At 50.7% G+C, this 16,910-nt stretch overlaps 1 protein-coding gene across 5 annotated transcripts in view; it reads left to right on the top strand.

Moving 5' to 3' along the window:
* Positions 1-16,910, top strand: part of PRKCZ (protein kinase C zeta) — a 100,898-nt gene that overhangs the window by 54,706 nt on the left and 29,282 nt on the right. For all 5 annotated transcript variants that reach the window (XM_072820043.1, XM_072820044.1, XM_072820048.1 and 2 more), the window contains one exon: positions 14,457-14,542. In XM_072820043.1, the coding sequence (XP_072676144.1) occupies positions 14,457-14,542 (86 nt within the window). The remainder of the gene's footprint in view (positions 1-14,456; positions 14,543-16,910) is intronic.

The following is a 16,910-nucleotide window of genomic DNA, read 5'->3' as shown; positions in this document are numbered from 1 at the left end:
CCTTGCTGATGACCAGTTGATCTAGGACCATTTCTTGAAAAGCCCATCCCTTCCCCACCACCTCTCAGTGGCATCCTTGTCATAAATTAGGTGACGGTTTGTGTGGGGACCTGTTTCTGGGACTTCTGTCCCATTGATCTCTTGTACCAACATCACACTGTCTTAATTCAGCTTTAATAACTGTTGATACAATGCGTTGTAAATCCTCCAGTGTTGTTTTCCCTCAAGATTATTGTGATGGTTCTCTGCCTTTTTCATTTCTGTACAGATTTTACAAGTGGCTTATAAATTCCCAAAAACCCAGTGGGGCTTTTTGTTTGTTTTTAGTTTGGGTTGCGTTTGAATGCATAGATTAATGTCTTTACAGTAGTGAGGCTTCCGACCCAAGAGTACTTGCTTACCCCTTTTTCCCATTTTCTCAGTAACATTTTATATAGCCTTTTTTTGTTAGAGCACTTCACTGGTATTTAATTTCTTATGCTGTTTTAAACAGTGTTACTTTTATAGTTTTCTATTTGTTGATAGAAATGCAATTAACTGTTTTATATTGTCTTGTCCAGCAACCATGTTAAATTCACATATTTATCCCAGCTCTTTAGGTGCAGACTCCCGTGAATTTCCGAGACTAGCATTCCTCCATGAATGGGCTCTATTTCTACCTCTCCAACCCGACATCTGCTGCCTTGCAGCACTGGCACTGTTTATCTTTCCAAACCAATGTGGAACAGAAGTGGTGACTCAAAAGCTTCACCATTAAGGATGTTTGTGGAATGATTTTTTTTTTTTTCTTTTGTAAGTTCCCACCATCAAATTAAGGAGGTTCTATCTTATTTCTAGTTGAGAGTTTTTGTCCTGAATTGTACTGGATTTTATCACATGCTTCTTTTCTTTGTCTGTTGACATGTTTTTCTCTTTTATTCTATTAATAAGGTAAATTAGGGGTTCCTGGGTGGCTTAGTTGGCTGAGCGTCCAACTCTTGATTTCAGCTCAGGTCATGATCTCAGGGTCATGGAATTGAGCCCCGAGTCAGGGCCCCATGCTCAGTGGCGAACCTGCTTCTCCCTCTCCCTCTGCCCCTCCTCCTGCTTGTGCACGCTCTCTCTTTCTCTCTCTCTCTAAAATAAATAAAATCTTTTTTTAAAACAGTGAATTAACTGATTGACTTTGAACATTAACCAACCCCAGATCCCCTTCATGCACTCCGTTTGGTTGTAATGCATTTATTACCTTTTGTATATTTCACCAAATTCAATTTGCTAATATTTTGTTTGGTGTTTTTGCAACTATATTTGTGAGAGAGATTGGCCTGTTTTCCTATTTAGTAATGTCACTGTCAGAATTTAGCGTGGAGGTATATTAGCATTATACAATTAAATGAGTTTTTTTTTTAATTCTTGAGAAGATTTTACATAAAATTGATATTATTTCTAACTTAATTATTGGAGGAATTCACCAGTTAAGCCCTATGGATCTGGAGTTTTCTTTGTGGGAATGTTTTAAATTCTATGTTTAATTTTTATTTATTTTATTTTATTTTTTTATTTTTAAAGACTTATTTATTCATGAGAGACACAGAGGGAGAGATGGAGAGAGAGAGAGATAGGCAAAGACACAGGCAGAAGGAGAAGCAGTCTTCATGCAGGAAGCCTGATGTGGGACTCCATCCTGGGACTCTAGGATCATGCCCTGGGCCGAAGGCAGGCACTAAACCGCTGAGGCACCCAGGGATTCCCCTATATTTAATTTTTAAAATAGAAATTAACTATTGAGATTTTTGTATTTCTTCTCTTGTTATCTTTAGTCAAGTTGTTTGTTTTTTGTTTTTTTTTTAGATTTTTAAAATTATTTATTTGAGAGAGGAGGTGTGAGCATCAGCAGGGGGAGGGGCATAGGGAGAGTATATCCCAGCAGACTCCTGCTGAGTGTGGAACCCAATGTGGGGCTTGATCCCATGACCCCAAGATCGGGATCCGACGTGATATCTGCGGTTGCACATTACACTGACTGAGCCACCCAGGTGCCTCAAGTTAAGTTGTGCTTTTAAGGACTCCAAAAGTCTAAATAATACTTATTGACATAGTTCATATCTTTATTGTGTTTTAAAATATCTTTATTTTAAAAATTTTTATCAGGATTTTTATTTATTTGAGAAAGAGAGAACATGAGCAGGGGAAGGGGCAGAGGGAGAAGCAGACTCCTTGCTGAGTAGGGAGCCCGATGTGGGCCTTGTCCTGGGATCAAGACCTGAGCTGAAATTAGATGCTTAACCAACTGACCCACCCAGGAGATCCTAAAATATCCTTCATATCTATAGATCTCATCAAATTATTAGGGATTTATCTTTCTCTTTTTAATTTTGTTACTTTTGTATTATGTGTTTTGTGCTATAATAGGTGCATACAAATTTAGGATCATGATACTTGCTTTTTGGATTGATGCTCTTATCACCATGAAATGTTGCTTTTTAAAAAAAAAATAAAGATTTTATTTATTTATTTGACAAGGGAGAGAGAGAGAGCACAAGCAGGGGCAGTGGCAGGTAGAGGGGGTTGGAGAAGCAGACTCCCCACTGAGCAGGGAACCCAATGCAGGACTTGATCCCAGGACCGTAGGATCATGACCTGAGCTGAAGGCAGATGCTTTACCAACTGAGCCACCCAGATGCCTCACTCCTATGAATTTTTATGTTATTATTATGTGTAAATATCACATATATTTTAAACCTCACAAATCATCATTTACATTGTTTTACGGGTGCCTAGTGGCTTGTGGATTGAGTGTCTGACTCTGGATTACTCAGGTCATAATCTCAGGGTTGTGGGATCAAGCCCTGCATCAGGTTCCACGTTTAGTGCAGAGTCTGCTGAGGATTCTCCTTTCTCTGCCCCTCCGCCTCCAACTCTCTCTCTCAAAAATAAATAAATCTTAAAAATTATATATATATATATATATTACTTTAATGGTACCCATTCCAATTTACCTGTTTATTTAACCTTCTGATGTACTTCATTTCTTCCTGTCATGATCAAGCTTCTGTTTCCGTTTTTCTTCTCTCTGAAATACTTCCTTTAGTTATCTCAGCACAGATTTGCTGACAGTTAATTGGTTCTTGTTTGTGTGAAAATGTGCTTCTTTTGCGTTCATTTTTGAGGGATATTTTTCACCAGGTGCACAAGTGTAGGCAGTAAGTATTGTTCCTTCAGCACTTCTGTACGTTGTTTTCGGCCGCTCTTGTTCCTGCTGGAAAGTCACCTGTCGATCTTGTTCCCTGAAAGTAATGCTTCTTTCTCCCTCCCTCTCCCTCCCTCTCCCTCCCTCTCCCTCCTTCTCCCTCCTTCTCCCTCCTTCTCCATCCTTCCCTCCCTCTTTTCTTTCTGGCTGCTTTTAAAATGGTCCTTGTTCTTCAATCTCAGCAGCCCCGTGAAGGAGAGGGAAGTATTGAATTTATTCCAACTGAGGACTGTAAAGCTTTTGGATCTGGGGCATAATGTCTTTTGTCTTTTTGGAAGGTGTCAGTGGTGTCTTCTCAAAGGCTGCCCTGTTGGCTCTGCCTTCTTCCTCCAGTACTCCCACCATCTCCCATATGTGTCTTATGCTCTTTTCTATACTTTATTCCATCCTGGTTTTCTTTACCTTCTGTGCCTCAATCTGGATATTTTCTTTTTTTTTTTTTTTTTTTAATCTGGATATTTTCTATTGATGGGTCTTGTTTTGTCTAATCTGCTCTTAAATCTTTCTCCTGAATTACTGATTCCAATGACTCTTTTTGGTTTTAAATTTCTGAAATCCTAGGGTATTGAGGGCTTCTCTCTTTTTTCTGTAGGTCTAGTTCAGTGGTGAAATCTTTTCATCTCATCTTTCTAAATACATTTAGATGTCTGAATCACCTGAGTCTGATTCTGTTGACTCTTTGGTATGCTTCCGTCTCTTAGCCTGCCTGGATATTTGTGATCAAATATCAGATACTGTGCTAGAAACACTGTAGGTGTAGGCCTCCGAATGATGTTATTTTCCTCATGAGAACATTTAATTTTATCCTGGCAGGTGGAATGTGGATGAATTACCTGGATTCAGCTCAGGCCTGTCCATTTCTCATTTTCCTTAAGTGTCTTCCAGTAGTGTCAACCCAGAAGGTCTGAGGGTTCCCCAGGATCCCGATGTCTACCTCTTATCTCCCTGGCACCATGAGTCAGCCCTAGTCTCTACCTGAACTGGCTTTTTTTTTTTTTTAATCTAGCAGCTGCTTCTTGGCCTCTCACCTTGAACTTTGGAAGCTCAGGGCCCAGCAGATGCCTTGAAGGGAAACCACATGCCAGGCTACAGGGTCACTTCTTCATGGCTCCCTTTTCTAGAGTCTTGAGAGATCCTCCCAGCAAGGGCACTACCGCCCCACCCCCACCCCCAGGGGGCCTGGAGGGCAGAGCTTCAGCCCAGAGGGGATTAGATTTGCCTTGCTGAGTTGTGGGTTCCCTCGGGAACCATCCCCTTGCCTGCTTTCCTGTGGTTCCCTTTTGGAATGGTAATAGCCATCCAAGGCCTGTCTGGGCCTTGTATTTTAGAAGCACGTATCTTGTTTGGCTTCACAGATTCACAGAACAGGAATTTTGTCTCTGGGTAAATGGTACCTAGAGTCTGACCTATGCCTGATTAAATCAGACTGTGCACGTCAGAGCTGATGCCGGAGTTAGTTAAGACTTTGGGGGCTGTTGGGATGGAATGAGCGTATTCTGCTTGTGAGAAGGACATGGATTTGGGGCGGGAGACTGGGGTAGAGTGTTATGGACTGAACATGTCCCCTCAGAACTCCTGTGCTAAGTCCCTGACCCCTAACATGACGGTATTTGGAAATGAGGCCTTGGGGAGGTGATAGTTGAGGTCAGAGGGGCGGGACCCACGTGACGAGACCGGTGTCCTTAAAAGAGCCAGAGATCTGTCTCTGTCCTCTGAATGCATCGTGACAAGGCTGTCTTCAAGCCAGGAGGAGTCCTCGCTCGTCCGGCCCTGCGGGCACCCTGATCTCAGGCTGCCAGCCTCCAGACGGTGAGAGCTCTCTTGCACCCCCATCTCCCAGCACCCCAGGTCAACAAACACCCTTAGGCAAAGGGTTGTCTTGGGCATCATAAGTCCCCGTTTCCATCTCCAGATGGATGCCCATGAGCTGCATGCAGGTCTTGCTTTCTGTTTGGCCCCCAAGAACTCCCAACACAGCGTGAGGACATGAGGTCGCCCTGGTGACACATCTCTCCCCCTCTGGCATCATCTACTCTCCTAGTCACACGTCTGCTAGTGACGCCCTGGCACATTTTCCTTCATGTTGTGCTTTGTTCTTGGAGATGGAATTAGATTCAGGCCCATTGGTTCCTGGGGCCAGCCCACATCATCAGGGCCCATTTTGCTGGTCAAGCTGCCCCCTCCTCCCCAGCAGCAGGTGCCTGCGGTACTCTTGTGGACCTGGCTCTGCACTCTGTGCCCAGGCGCTGCCCTCCATCATGGGAGAGGTGGCCGGTCCTGCTGCGGCCCCATGGGCTCTGGGCAGCTCCAAGCACTCTGCATTTTAAGCGAGTCCATACAGGAAACCCTCCACACAGAAATGAGTTGTGTTCAGTATGAAGTTATTGGTCATAGCTTACTTGGAAGTTGATATACGTTTTTCCATAGAATCTTTGTGAGATATTGGTCAGCCATTAAATTAAAACTTGATTTGTGCCCTGAAAACTTAAGATATTTGTGACAAAATTATTAGAAAATTGAACAATTATAATCCACCCCCCTCTTAAAACATCTTTTAAGATTGGTTTTCTTGACAAGTACTGACAGTATTTGGTGACGAAGGGACAGCTCTGAAGAGCCCCTGGCAGGGCTGTGACCCCCTCTTCCTGGGCAGTAAAGGGGTTACACCCCCGCTGTGGTGCTCTGTCACTGGCCACCCCATGTGCAGCGTGCTGCCAGCCCCTCCAAGCCCCCAACTTCCCTCTCAGGTAGCAGGCTTTCTTGACGTGAGCATTTCTTATTTTCAAAAATCCGCAACCTGATCATAGACATGCGCCTGTGTACGCCTGCTTGCTCACTAGGTTTCTCAGTGACAGTGAATCAGATAGGTCTCCCAACAGGTGACCTGTTAACACAGGCCCTCTCCAGGCCATCAGCACGTCTCTGTCCTCTTCCCACCACGAAGAGAGCCTTGCATCTCCTTCCCTGACCACTGACCCAGCTCCTCTGTGATGCGTTAGCCCCTCGTCCATCCATGGAATCCTGCTGTCCCCCAACTCGCTTTTGTGGCCTCGTGGAGCATGTGCTGGATGCTGCCTGTGGCCACCAGGGCAGGGAGAGTGGCGGGAAGCTCCTGGGGGTGCTGGTGAGTCCCAGGGACCATGTCCCAGCTACTGGCACGTGGGCACCATGTGGGGAGAAGCTTGGAAGGATGGCTGGTCACCAGACACAGAGACACAGGAGCGGGGTGCCGTCTCTTGTCCCCCTCTGCAGAGAGGCTGACCATCGTGTGGCCTTTACACGATTTCAGCTTGAAACCACAGTCTGCCAGCAGGTGTGGCCCTGGGGCTGCCTCAGTGCTGCCGGGTGGCAGTGCTGGCACATGCTCTGGGAGACCACCATGGCTGCAGCAGACAGGCAGCTTGCCCCAGTGATGCCCCGACATGTGTCTGGAGGAGGTGGTGCCTGGGTGGATCCAGCTGAGCCAAGGCCAGGCTCACTCTGTCTGCCTTCCTCCTCAGCACGTGGATGCTGCCCCCATCCTGTCCATCCAGCCAGCAGGGACTGAGCCTGGTGCCCCTGCTCCCAGGGGAGAAGGGCCATCCGGCCTGGGAGGGAAGTCCCTCTCTGCAGTCTGGTAGGGCCATTTCAGTCATGTAACTGCCTTGGACTAATGATATCACTAGGGTCACCCTGCTCCGATTGCTTTAGAGCAGGTGAGGTCAGCGCCCCACCCCCAGCAATGCCAAGGTTTTTGGGGGGTGATGCCAGGACCACGGGAGGAGGGGCAGGCAGGTGTCAGGGGCAGCTCCAAACAGGTGGGAAGAAGCCTAGTTGATGTTTGCTTCCAGTGAGAAAGGCCAGGGCATCCAGTGACAAGTGCCTTGCATGCACCCTGGGCAGTGAAGTCTTGCTGCATGTCACCACCGCTTGGGGGGCCCAGCCAAGGACTCTGACCATGTGGTTGATTAGGCCACACCCCCTGGGGCATCATTGTCCTGACTTGCACTTCCCTTCAGTGCTCCGCCAATTACATATTCATCGTGTTTCCCATCAGTTCTAAGAGGACAGGCACTTCTGCCCATTTTCTCTGTGTCCCTCATGCCTGCCAAGGGTGCAGGCTGGGATCCAGAGATGAGCAAGTGTGGGCAAGTGGGACGGGGTGCCAGGACGGAGGTTGGCAGAGCTTCGCTTCCGTACCGGCCAGTCGAGCACCTTTGTCATCTTCTGCGTACTTACCTAGATTTTTGTGGTATTGTGACAAAGGCCATGTTCTGTGGGGAGGACGGGGCCCTGCAGTGCCGGCAGGAGCCAGCCGAGCGTGCCACTTCCATGGGAGCAAGGGCTGTGGCTGATGTGACCCGAGGCGGCCACCCGCCTCCCATGCCTTGCGGCTTCCTGCTGTGTGGCCCCAGACCTTTCCCAGGCCCACTGCAGTTACTGCGGTTCTTCCTCACTCACCTTTCAAAGCCCAGCATACTTTGACACTTTCAGCAGGGAAACAAATGATGGTGAGAAGCAGGCTTGTGATCAGGGACATCCCTCCGTGGAAGAGGCCTGTGCCCTGGCTGTGGGGCCTGTCCTGCTCTGCATCCTGCTCCTTGCAGCCTTGGAGCAGGGGCCACAGCTGGGTCCTCCTGTCACTGTGACCATATATCTGTCCATACTCCCCATGGTCCCTCAGAACCTCCCAGCCCAGTGCCTGCTAGGCTTCACAGCAGCACCAAATGTTGGCCCTGCAGCCAGGCTGATGTCCTGCTTGAAACCCCAAATGGCTGGTTTCAGAGGGTCACGTGGCAGCGTGTAGTAGGAGCCTTTAGTGGTGAGAACAGGGAGTCCTGGGGGAAATGTATGGTGAACCCAGATGCTGGTGGGGTGATGTGATACAGAGGACAGCCGTGTGGGGCCTCCAGCTGCCCGCCTTTTTGCCTACATGCACATCTCTGCACACGTCCTGGATGCGCATGACCAGGACATCTTAGTTGTCTTCACCCAGGAAATGTGTTCTTTATCATTACTGTTTTGCATCAGATGTTTGCCCAGCATGAGACAGGGCTGGACCTTGTACTGGAGAGACCTGGTGAGTGACAGGGTCCCTGCCTTCGAGGGCACAGCGTCCAGTTAGGGTTGCTCCCCTAGGAGGGAGCTGGGTCTGCCCTGAGCCAGCTGTACTCTGCTTCCCGCCCTATGGCCCGAGGCCACCTCACCAGCATCTTGGCCCTGCTTGGGACCAGGTCCCTCAGCTGGGATGCCCCCCTGGGGCGGGGCAGGGACATTCATCTGTAGTCATGCCGTGTGCCTGTGCCTGGTGTGGGAGCACTCCCTGCCTGGCTCTGAGGTGCCGCGGGGCCATCCATGCAGTGTGGCTGTGCCGATCACTCTGGACTGTGGCCCATTTCCTGTGAACAGCAAGAGAGGTCTGCACGCCTTGCTGCCCTGCCCCGGAAATTCAGCACAGCCCACACTTGTCCCTGTATCTGCGGGACATGGGGTTGGTTTCACACTGTCGCTCCACGCACAGTTCTTGTCAGCCCTCAAGACACTGGATTGCCATAGAAACTGAGCTCGTTAAAATTCCCTGCAGCCTCCTAATTATAGAATTTCAAAGACAAGCAAAAGATCTTCTGAGGGTTGGAGTCAAGGCTGAGTTGGGGGCGGGGGAGCAGCCCACGCGTGCTGCATGCCGCTGGGAGCTGGCCGGGCTTCTCTGCGGGCACTGGGAAGGGCCCCCGGCAGACACCCCCTGATCGCACCGCCGGGCAGAGCCCTCTGACCCACAAGAACTTGGGGCAGGTGCTGGGTGAGCGGAGGCCCTTTCTGCCGCCCAACTTGTCTGCGGGTCCCTTGTTTGTGGGGGACTGAGATCAGCGAGGATGAGGTGGATACCCAGTGGGGGCGCAGGGCAGCTTCATTCCCAGAGCCCATCCCTCCACACACATGTTCTCTGAGGACACGCGCTCTTTTCTTCCTTTTTACAGTACGGCTGTCACTTCTGATCAGGAATAGGGGCTGTGACTTTCCAGGCAGAAACCCAGAATCTACAAACGTGACCGTTGTTGGAGCCAGGGGCCCACGAGGCTGACAGCCCTGGCCTCTGAGTGCAGGGGACGGCTGGGCCCACACTGCCTCCATGGTAACCTCTGAGCTCAGGGGCTCAGGAAGGCGCAGTGGGTACCATCCAGCTGCCTCCAGCCCTGCGCTTGGGGAACCTTCTAGTAAAGAGGCTGAGGCTTGAAAATTTGGGGGGGTTTTGGGGGCTGCCATGGTAGGAATGTGGGTTTTTCAGGAAAGGTGCTCAGTTGATTTAGAAGTTAGGGAGGTAAGGGGCGCCTGGGGGGCTCTGTCGGTGAAGCGTCTGCCTTGGGCTCGGGTCATGATCCAAGGTCCTGGGATCAGCCCTGTATCAGGCTCCCTGCTCAGCAGAGAGTCTGCTTCTTCCTCTCCCTGTGCTACTCCCCCTTTTCCCTCTCTCGTTCTTGCTCTCTGTCAAGTAAATAAATAAAATCTTTAAAAAAAATTAAGGAGGTGGTAATCCCAGTGCAGTCTTGAGAGAAACACCCACAAACCCCAGGAGAGGGGCATTGGACACAGCATCTGACCTGCGCGCCTCACTGCCTGCGGGGTCGTCGAGAGCAGGGACAGTGGGCAAAGTGTAGGACATGCAGTGTGGGATTCTGGGTGGCATCAGAACGAGGGCCTCGGGGAGAAGCCAAGGAAACCTGAATAGAGATGATGATTGCTTCATTAGTTGGAACAAACGTGCCGCACACTTGCACGACGTTAGCCAGAGGACGCCCTGTGGGCTCCTGTGCTGTCTCTGCGGTTTTCCCCCAGAGTCTATGCTAAAACAGGAAGGGTATTGAGAAGGAAGCTGAGGAGTTGCCAGCTAAAGCTGGAGTTTAGGAAATAGCACTGGTGCTCGTGTCGGTGTTGATGAGAGCGTCTGAGGGAAGTTGGGTGCTGAGCAGCAGGGCAGCTGCAGGCAGGTGTGTGGGAGCTCCCCATACTGACCTTCAACTTTCTGTAAATCTGAAATAAACTATGTGTATGTAAGTGAAGAATGTCCTGCTGTCCCTGTGGTTCGTTACAACTCACCTGACCACTGCTTTTCCACTGTGTAGCCTGGGCATGGAGGACTCCCCAGGGGCTCCCCTGCCTTTTCTGAGGTGGTGCCAAGCACCCAGCACCCCTCCAGGGTCCACAGCGCCAGGGGCCCTGGAAACGCCTCCCTGTCTCTGCATGGGATGGGGGTGATGGTAAATTCCATCCTGTGGACCTTATGTGGATCCAGGTTCTGCAGAGAAACAGATCCAATAGGATGTGCGTCAAGTGAAGAGGAGCACTGTTGTAAGGAACTGGCCCGTGCAGGTAGGAAGGTGGGCAAGTCCAGACTCTGCAGGACAGGCGGGCAGGCTGCAGACCCAGTTTGGGCCTAATAAGCTTCTGTTTGAATCCAAAGTCTGGCTGCTGCGGGATTCCCTCTTGCTCAGAGGATGCTGGTCCCCTTCCACTGATTAGATGGGGCCCACCCGCATCACAGAGGCCAACCTGCCTCATTCACAACCCAAGGATTGAAATGGCGGTCTCATCCAAAACCACTTGTGGGGCTGCCTGGGTTCCCCAGTGGCTTAAGTGTCTGACTCTTGATCTCAGCTTAGATCTTGATCTCAGGGTTGTGAGTTCGAGCCTTGCCTTGGGCTCCAGGCTGGACGGAGAGCCTACTTAAAAAACAAATAAAACAAAAAAAAGAAATGAAACAGGGACACCTGGGTGGCTCAGTGGTTGGGCATCTACCTTTGGCTCAGGGAGTGATCCTGGAGATCTAGGATCAAGTCCCTCTTTGGGCTCCCTGTGAGGAGCCTGCTTCTCCCTCTGCCAATGTCTCTGACTCTCTCTTCTCTGTGTCTCTCATGAATAAATAAAATCCTAAAAAAAAAAAAAAAGAAACAAAACAAAACAAACACCCTATGGAAACATCCAGAGTAACGTTTGACTACATATCCATGCACCCCGGCCCAGTCCAGCTAACATACAAGATGAACCACCATGTCCTACCCCAGGCCAGGGGGCACCCGTACACATTTTCCGAAACCATACCAGTTAAAGACAGCAGCAAGACCGTGCTACTGCCTCACATGAACTGGCAGGTGGGCAGCAGTGGTGGGCGAGGGCATGGCAGGACATGGACTCGGGTATACATCCCGTGTCACTTCCTAGGGGCAGCAGTGGCAGGGGTGGGGGCCGCCTCTGGGAGGGCTGGCAGCTGGGGACAGGGCCTTTCTTTGCCTACTTAGAGCTTTGTTTCATTTTTTAAAATTTGATATACTTTATTTAAATAAAATTCAGCACCTGTTCCCCTCTGCACCCCCAAAAAAACATTTAAATTGAATCCTTAAAGAAAAATTGAGATGGAATGATTTGAATATGAGTTGGAAGGAAATACCTGAAAAGTTTGTAGCCATACCATTGTTGCTACCTCTGGTCCTTCCCCCTGTTTTTACTCTTTTAATTGTTTATGGTTTTGTTTTGTTGGTTTTTTTTAAGATTTTATTTGCTTGAGAGAGAGTGAACGGAAGCAGGGGGAGGGACAGAGGGAGAGGGAGAAGCACTTTACACTGAGCGGGATGCGGGACTTGATCCCAGGACCCCGGGATCACGACCTTGGCTGAAGGCAGATGCTTCACTGACTGAGCCCAGGCGTCCCTGCCTGTGGTCAGAGTGGCATTCAGGTGCCCGAGGAACACGTTTCTCACGTACTCACAGAGTGTACAGTGTAGCGGACAAGTGTGCCCCTAGCAACCGGCAGGATAGAACTTAACCAGTACCTGCCCGCCATGGACTGTCGGCTGGAGGCCACTCTGTCTCGAACTTGGCTTTGGTCTTTCACATACTAGAAGATTTCATGTCACAACTGTGCTTCCTGTAACAATTAGCCCCCCTCTGGGAGAAAAAGCAATCTCTAGTTGCTCTACATTTGGGGTTACAGAGATTAATCCTGGCCAATCAGTCAGGTTTCTCAGATTCTTCTGGTCATTCTCACTGCCTTTCTTCTGTGAAACATCTTTTCTTTGTTATTTGTACAAGTCCTGTATGCATCCTGAATTATTGATTCTTGTTGCTCTGTGTGCCGATCCTTTACATTGATCATCTTTTGCTGTCATGATGGCCTCTGGATGGACAGACACCCTCGCTTCAATGCACTCAGATGCACCTGCCACTTTTTCTAGTATTTTTATGTTTTCAGAATTCTTCATATTATTAAGGTCTTCTCCTACATTTCCTTCTAAAATTTGCCATCATTTTACTTATGTTTAAGTTCTAATTTTTGGAGGGGGCAAATTTGTGTGTGGAGTGAGGCAGGTGTCATAGTCTGCTGGGGCTTCCAGACGGGCTGCAAGAAGCAGGAACTTACTTCCCTGCATTCTGGGTCAGGGTGCTGTCAGGGCAGATTCCTGGCTTCCAGATAGCCCCTGCCCCGAGGTCTGCACAGGGTGGCATGAGCTCTGGGATCTCTCCCTTTCCTGATAGGGCACTAATCCCAGCGTGGGACCCCACCTCTGAATGTGGCCCCTGGGGGTTAGGGCTTCAGTGGATGAATTGGGGGTCAGGCAGACAGTCCAGCTACAGGCATTGGGTGTTTCTCACTGTGGAGAAGGGGCGGCCATTACTTGTACTCTGGGCCTGTGGGGGCCACGTGTACCCCTTGGTTTTGCCCTCTCATGCTATGCAGTCCTTCACACCCCTTGGCCTCTGCTAAGGCATCTTGATGTGTCTTATTTCCAGCGACTTTAGCCAAATGTAAAGGGAGTATTTGTAGATTTCTGTGTGGTGGGCACAAGAAAACCAGCGGGCCAGCTGGCTCCTTCTGCATCTCTGTGTCCCCTCATCTGGATCGGACATTCAGTACCTTCTCTCTGCAGGACAGCTGGGGGTTGTGAATGCTACCTGCAGTGAGGGTTGGGGGCACACGTGGGGACCTGGGAACAGTCAGTCCTGTGGACATTAGCATGGACCTGCCCTGGCCAGGCTTCCCCCAAACCGAGCCCAGTAGGCTGGAAGGGCTTGATATGGCAAGACACACCCTGTTGTACAGGCAAAGGCCCTGAGGATCACCAGGACTCCTTAGAGCCTAGGGGCAGGTGGCCTGAGGGTGGCACTTGCGTCCCGTGGACCCTAGGCCTGATGCCCAGTGTGAACTTGCAGATGGGGGAGCGGGAGGGGAAGGCTGGTGTGGCCTCCCCTCTGGCCCCCCAGGCCCTGCTCTCGTCTGGCCATCAGCTGAAGAGTCTGTGGCAGGAAAACTTGGAGGGGTCCTGGGCGATGCATGGGCGTCTGCCAAACCTCAGCTGCCCAGCAGCTGTGGGGCTCCTGCCCGGAAGAATCTGGACTTCCTGTTTCTCACCCCATCTTTCACTGAAAGGGAGAGAAGTGGGCTCTGCAGAGGCTATGACCTGATGTCAGCGGTCCAGACAGAGCTGGTAATTTGCTTGTTTTAAAAACATTTCGTTAGTTTCCACATTGGTGTATATCCGTGGCACTTCCATGACTCATGAAAGTGGCTTTCACTACGAAACTTTATAAAAGCACAAAGCTTCCCGTTGTATCCTGAGTATTTTGTTTGTACCAGCATTTGGTTCGGAGAATTTGAAAGGAGCGCAGCTACGAACCTTTTTAGGGAAGAATGAAACTAACAGTTCTAGTTACACATCGAGCTCTGGCATTTTTTATTAGCAGCGTCCTTCTTACAAGTTTGGATTATTGAATGCAGTTTTTGAAAGCGACATGTTTGGTAACCCTTGACTCAGCATAAGTACTCAGTGTGTCTGCCTCACCTCTGCCCTGAGATCTACCAGCACGGGGGCGCACAACACCGAGCGGGGGTGTCTCCTGTCCAGGTGGGCAGGATGCCTGGCCGCAGGCTGCGTTTTGGGAGGACCATGGACTCCACGTGGCAGCCGCTGCCCCTCCTTGGATCGTGAGGCGTGAGCTCACAGCCTGTGCAAACCGCACCCGAGTGGAAATGGGGCCTGGTTTCCATGCCTGGGGGGAAGGACGGTGGAAAGGAAAACAGGGAGGCGGTCTGGAAGTGTGTTGGCCTCCAATGACTTCCTGGCCGGACCCTCTGGGGGATGCTTAGTTGTTGTCGCTCCGGGGCAGCCCATCCCTGTGGGCACCTTGGGTGGGGAGTGGTGGGGCTGGCAGGCCGCAGGGCTATTTCTTTACCCCTCTCTCCTGTCCCCCCTAGAATCCATCTACCGCCGCGGAGCCAGAAGATGGAGGAAGCTGTACCGCGCCAACGGCCATCTCTTCCAGGCCAAGCGCTTTAACAGGGTGAGTGCTACCATCTTGGCCCCCAGCACCCCCCAGCCTGTCCCCGCCCAGCCTGTGATGCCCTCACCAGTGAAGAGAAAGGTGGGGACACTTCCTCTGAGAGTGGACCAGGCTTCAGAGACCTCAGAAGGCCGTTCTGCATGTGGTGGCTGCCTGGCAATGCAGCGTGTACGTCTTCGTGTCTGTGCTGGCCAGGGTCAGGCAGCTCTTGCTGGAGCACAGTGGCTCTGAGATCTTGCCCTGCTTGCATCCAGAAGTGGGTCTGCAGATTTGACCAATGACGCTGGCGTGCATATTGTGCTGCTCAGTGTGTCCTCCTGGCCGCAGGCGTCTCTTATGTGCCCTGGGAACCCCAGGCAGCTCCGTGTCTGCCGCCCACACGGCCCCACTGCCTGGCTCACCTGTTCCATCCTTTCTCTTCAGGATGTACTTATTTTCTCTGAAAGTGTTGTGATTCAGGTGCCTACAGGTATCCTGCAGGCCAAGGACCTTTATTGTCCTGGAACTGCCAGAACCAAGCCCCATAGTCTGGGGACTTCAGGCAGAAACTCACTCTCTCCTGGTCCTGGAGCCAGAGGTCCAAACCCTGTGTGCAGGGCCATGCTGTCTCAGCTCTAGAGGATCGTCCTTCCTGTGTCTTTGCTGCTCCTAGGGGCTGCTGGCAATCCTCAGTTTGTAGCTGCAAGGACCCCACTTATGCTCTGTACTCACATGACCTGTCCTCTCTCCCAAGGACACCAGGCAGGATTAGGGCCGGCCCACTCCAGTATGACTTCATTTTAACTTAACTATACATCTACAAAAATTATTTTTCCAAGGGAGGTCACATTTGGAGATTCTAAGGGAACGTGAATTTGGGGGACACTATTCACATGCTTCGCTGAGGGCCTTTGCATGTGCTGTGTACTCCACCCTGCCCACCCACCCCCACGTGCTCAGAGCTCATGCTCTGCTGTACTTTCTGTCTTGGCTCAGACAGTTATCCCTGCAGCCCTTTCCCTGTGGCCCCCGTTCACATATACACCTGGTGTTCCCCACAACTCTGCGTCTGCTGCCTCCCCATTGGGCGCAGGGACTCCCGACACCGATTTGTTGCTATAGTGATTGGAGGAGTCAGCTAGGGAGACCTAGGGGCACTGAGTTAGGGAAAGAATGGGGCATGTCTGTCTGGAATGAGAACCCAGGGTGCAGGAGAACATAGGGTGACTTGGGGGGTCAGGCATCACCTAGCGAGGTGGGTGTGTGAGAGGACCCTGCTGGAGCAGTAGGACAGGGGTGGGGATGCATAGATGATGGACCTCTCTCGTATCTCTGGATGGACTGATGCGGTGTGGACGGGAGATGCTGTGGTGAGCCAACCAGAAGCGATGCACCCTGGCTGCTAACGGTCTAAACACATGGAAAGGCCCAAACCCCAGGGTGCAAGGCACCCGCTGCCCCCACCTCATGTTTATTTTACCAGCCAGCTCTGTGGCCAGGTGGCTTCTCTTTCTGCATATCTGGGCCCTGGCTTGGTCCTGTACAGAGAGGGGTTTTGGCCAGATGGGACTGGCCACCTTTGGAATATCAGACAGAGGGTTCTAGGAGCCCCGCCCCACTCCCACACATGTCGACTTTCAGGGAAATGCTCTTTCCTTTATTACAGCTGACATTGGTCCAAGATGAAGCCCACCCACCCAGCAAGACAGGCTGGGGCCCAGGGAGTACAGAGGAATCTGGCTTCTGCTACCCTGCAGATTTTAGGAGAAAAACCCATTTCTCTGGTTGCAGGGTACAGACCCTCACACTCTCCCCCTGCCTGCCCTCTCCCCAGAGTCAGTGAGAAAGGGCTTTTCCTCCCCAAGGAGAAGTAGGGACTCCTACCAGCCCATTCCCACCCTATTATACATGTCTAGCTACCCCTAGAGCACCAAAAGTTGCTTTTCACAAACACAGGGAGGATGAGAAGGGAGCCAGTGCAAAGACCCTCAACTCTTAGATTGTTTAGTTGCTCACAGAATGAGGCGGCAGACAGGCCTGCAATTAGTTGCCAGTTTTGATCCTCCCCAATTGCCCTTGGTTCTAAGACCCATGTCTTATCAGACCCTGGAGGCTGGCTCTGAACCATTCACTGTGTTAATCACAGGATCGTGCAGTTCACCTCCACCTATCACTTGAAAGGATGTTTTAAGAGCCACACACTTGGTTCTACAGGAATCAGCAAGACTTCTGGGCAGTAAAACCCACAAGAGATCATTTTTCATATTCTTCATTTGGTGACCCAAGGGCAGAAAGTGAGTGGGCATCATACGACTGAAGTTCCCAACCTAGATCTGTATTTGCCCTTCACAGGACTTTTCTTTTTTTTTTTTTTAATTTTTTTTTAAAT

This window comes from Canis lupus, chromosome 3, assembly GCF_048164855.1.
Source record: "Canis lupus baileyi chromosome 3, mCanLup2.hap1, whole genome shotgun sequence".
In the NCBI taxonomy this organism is placed as follows: Eukaryota; Metazoa; Chordata; class Mammalia; order Carnivora; family Canidae; genus Canis; species Canis lupus.
This window is presented reverse-complemented; position numbering and strand designations above follow the sequence as displayed.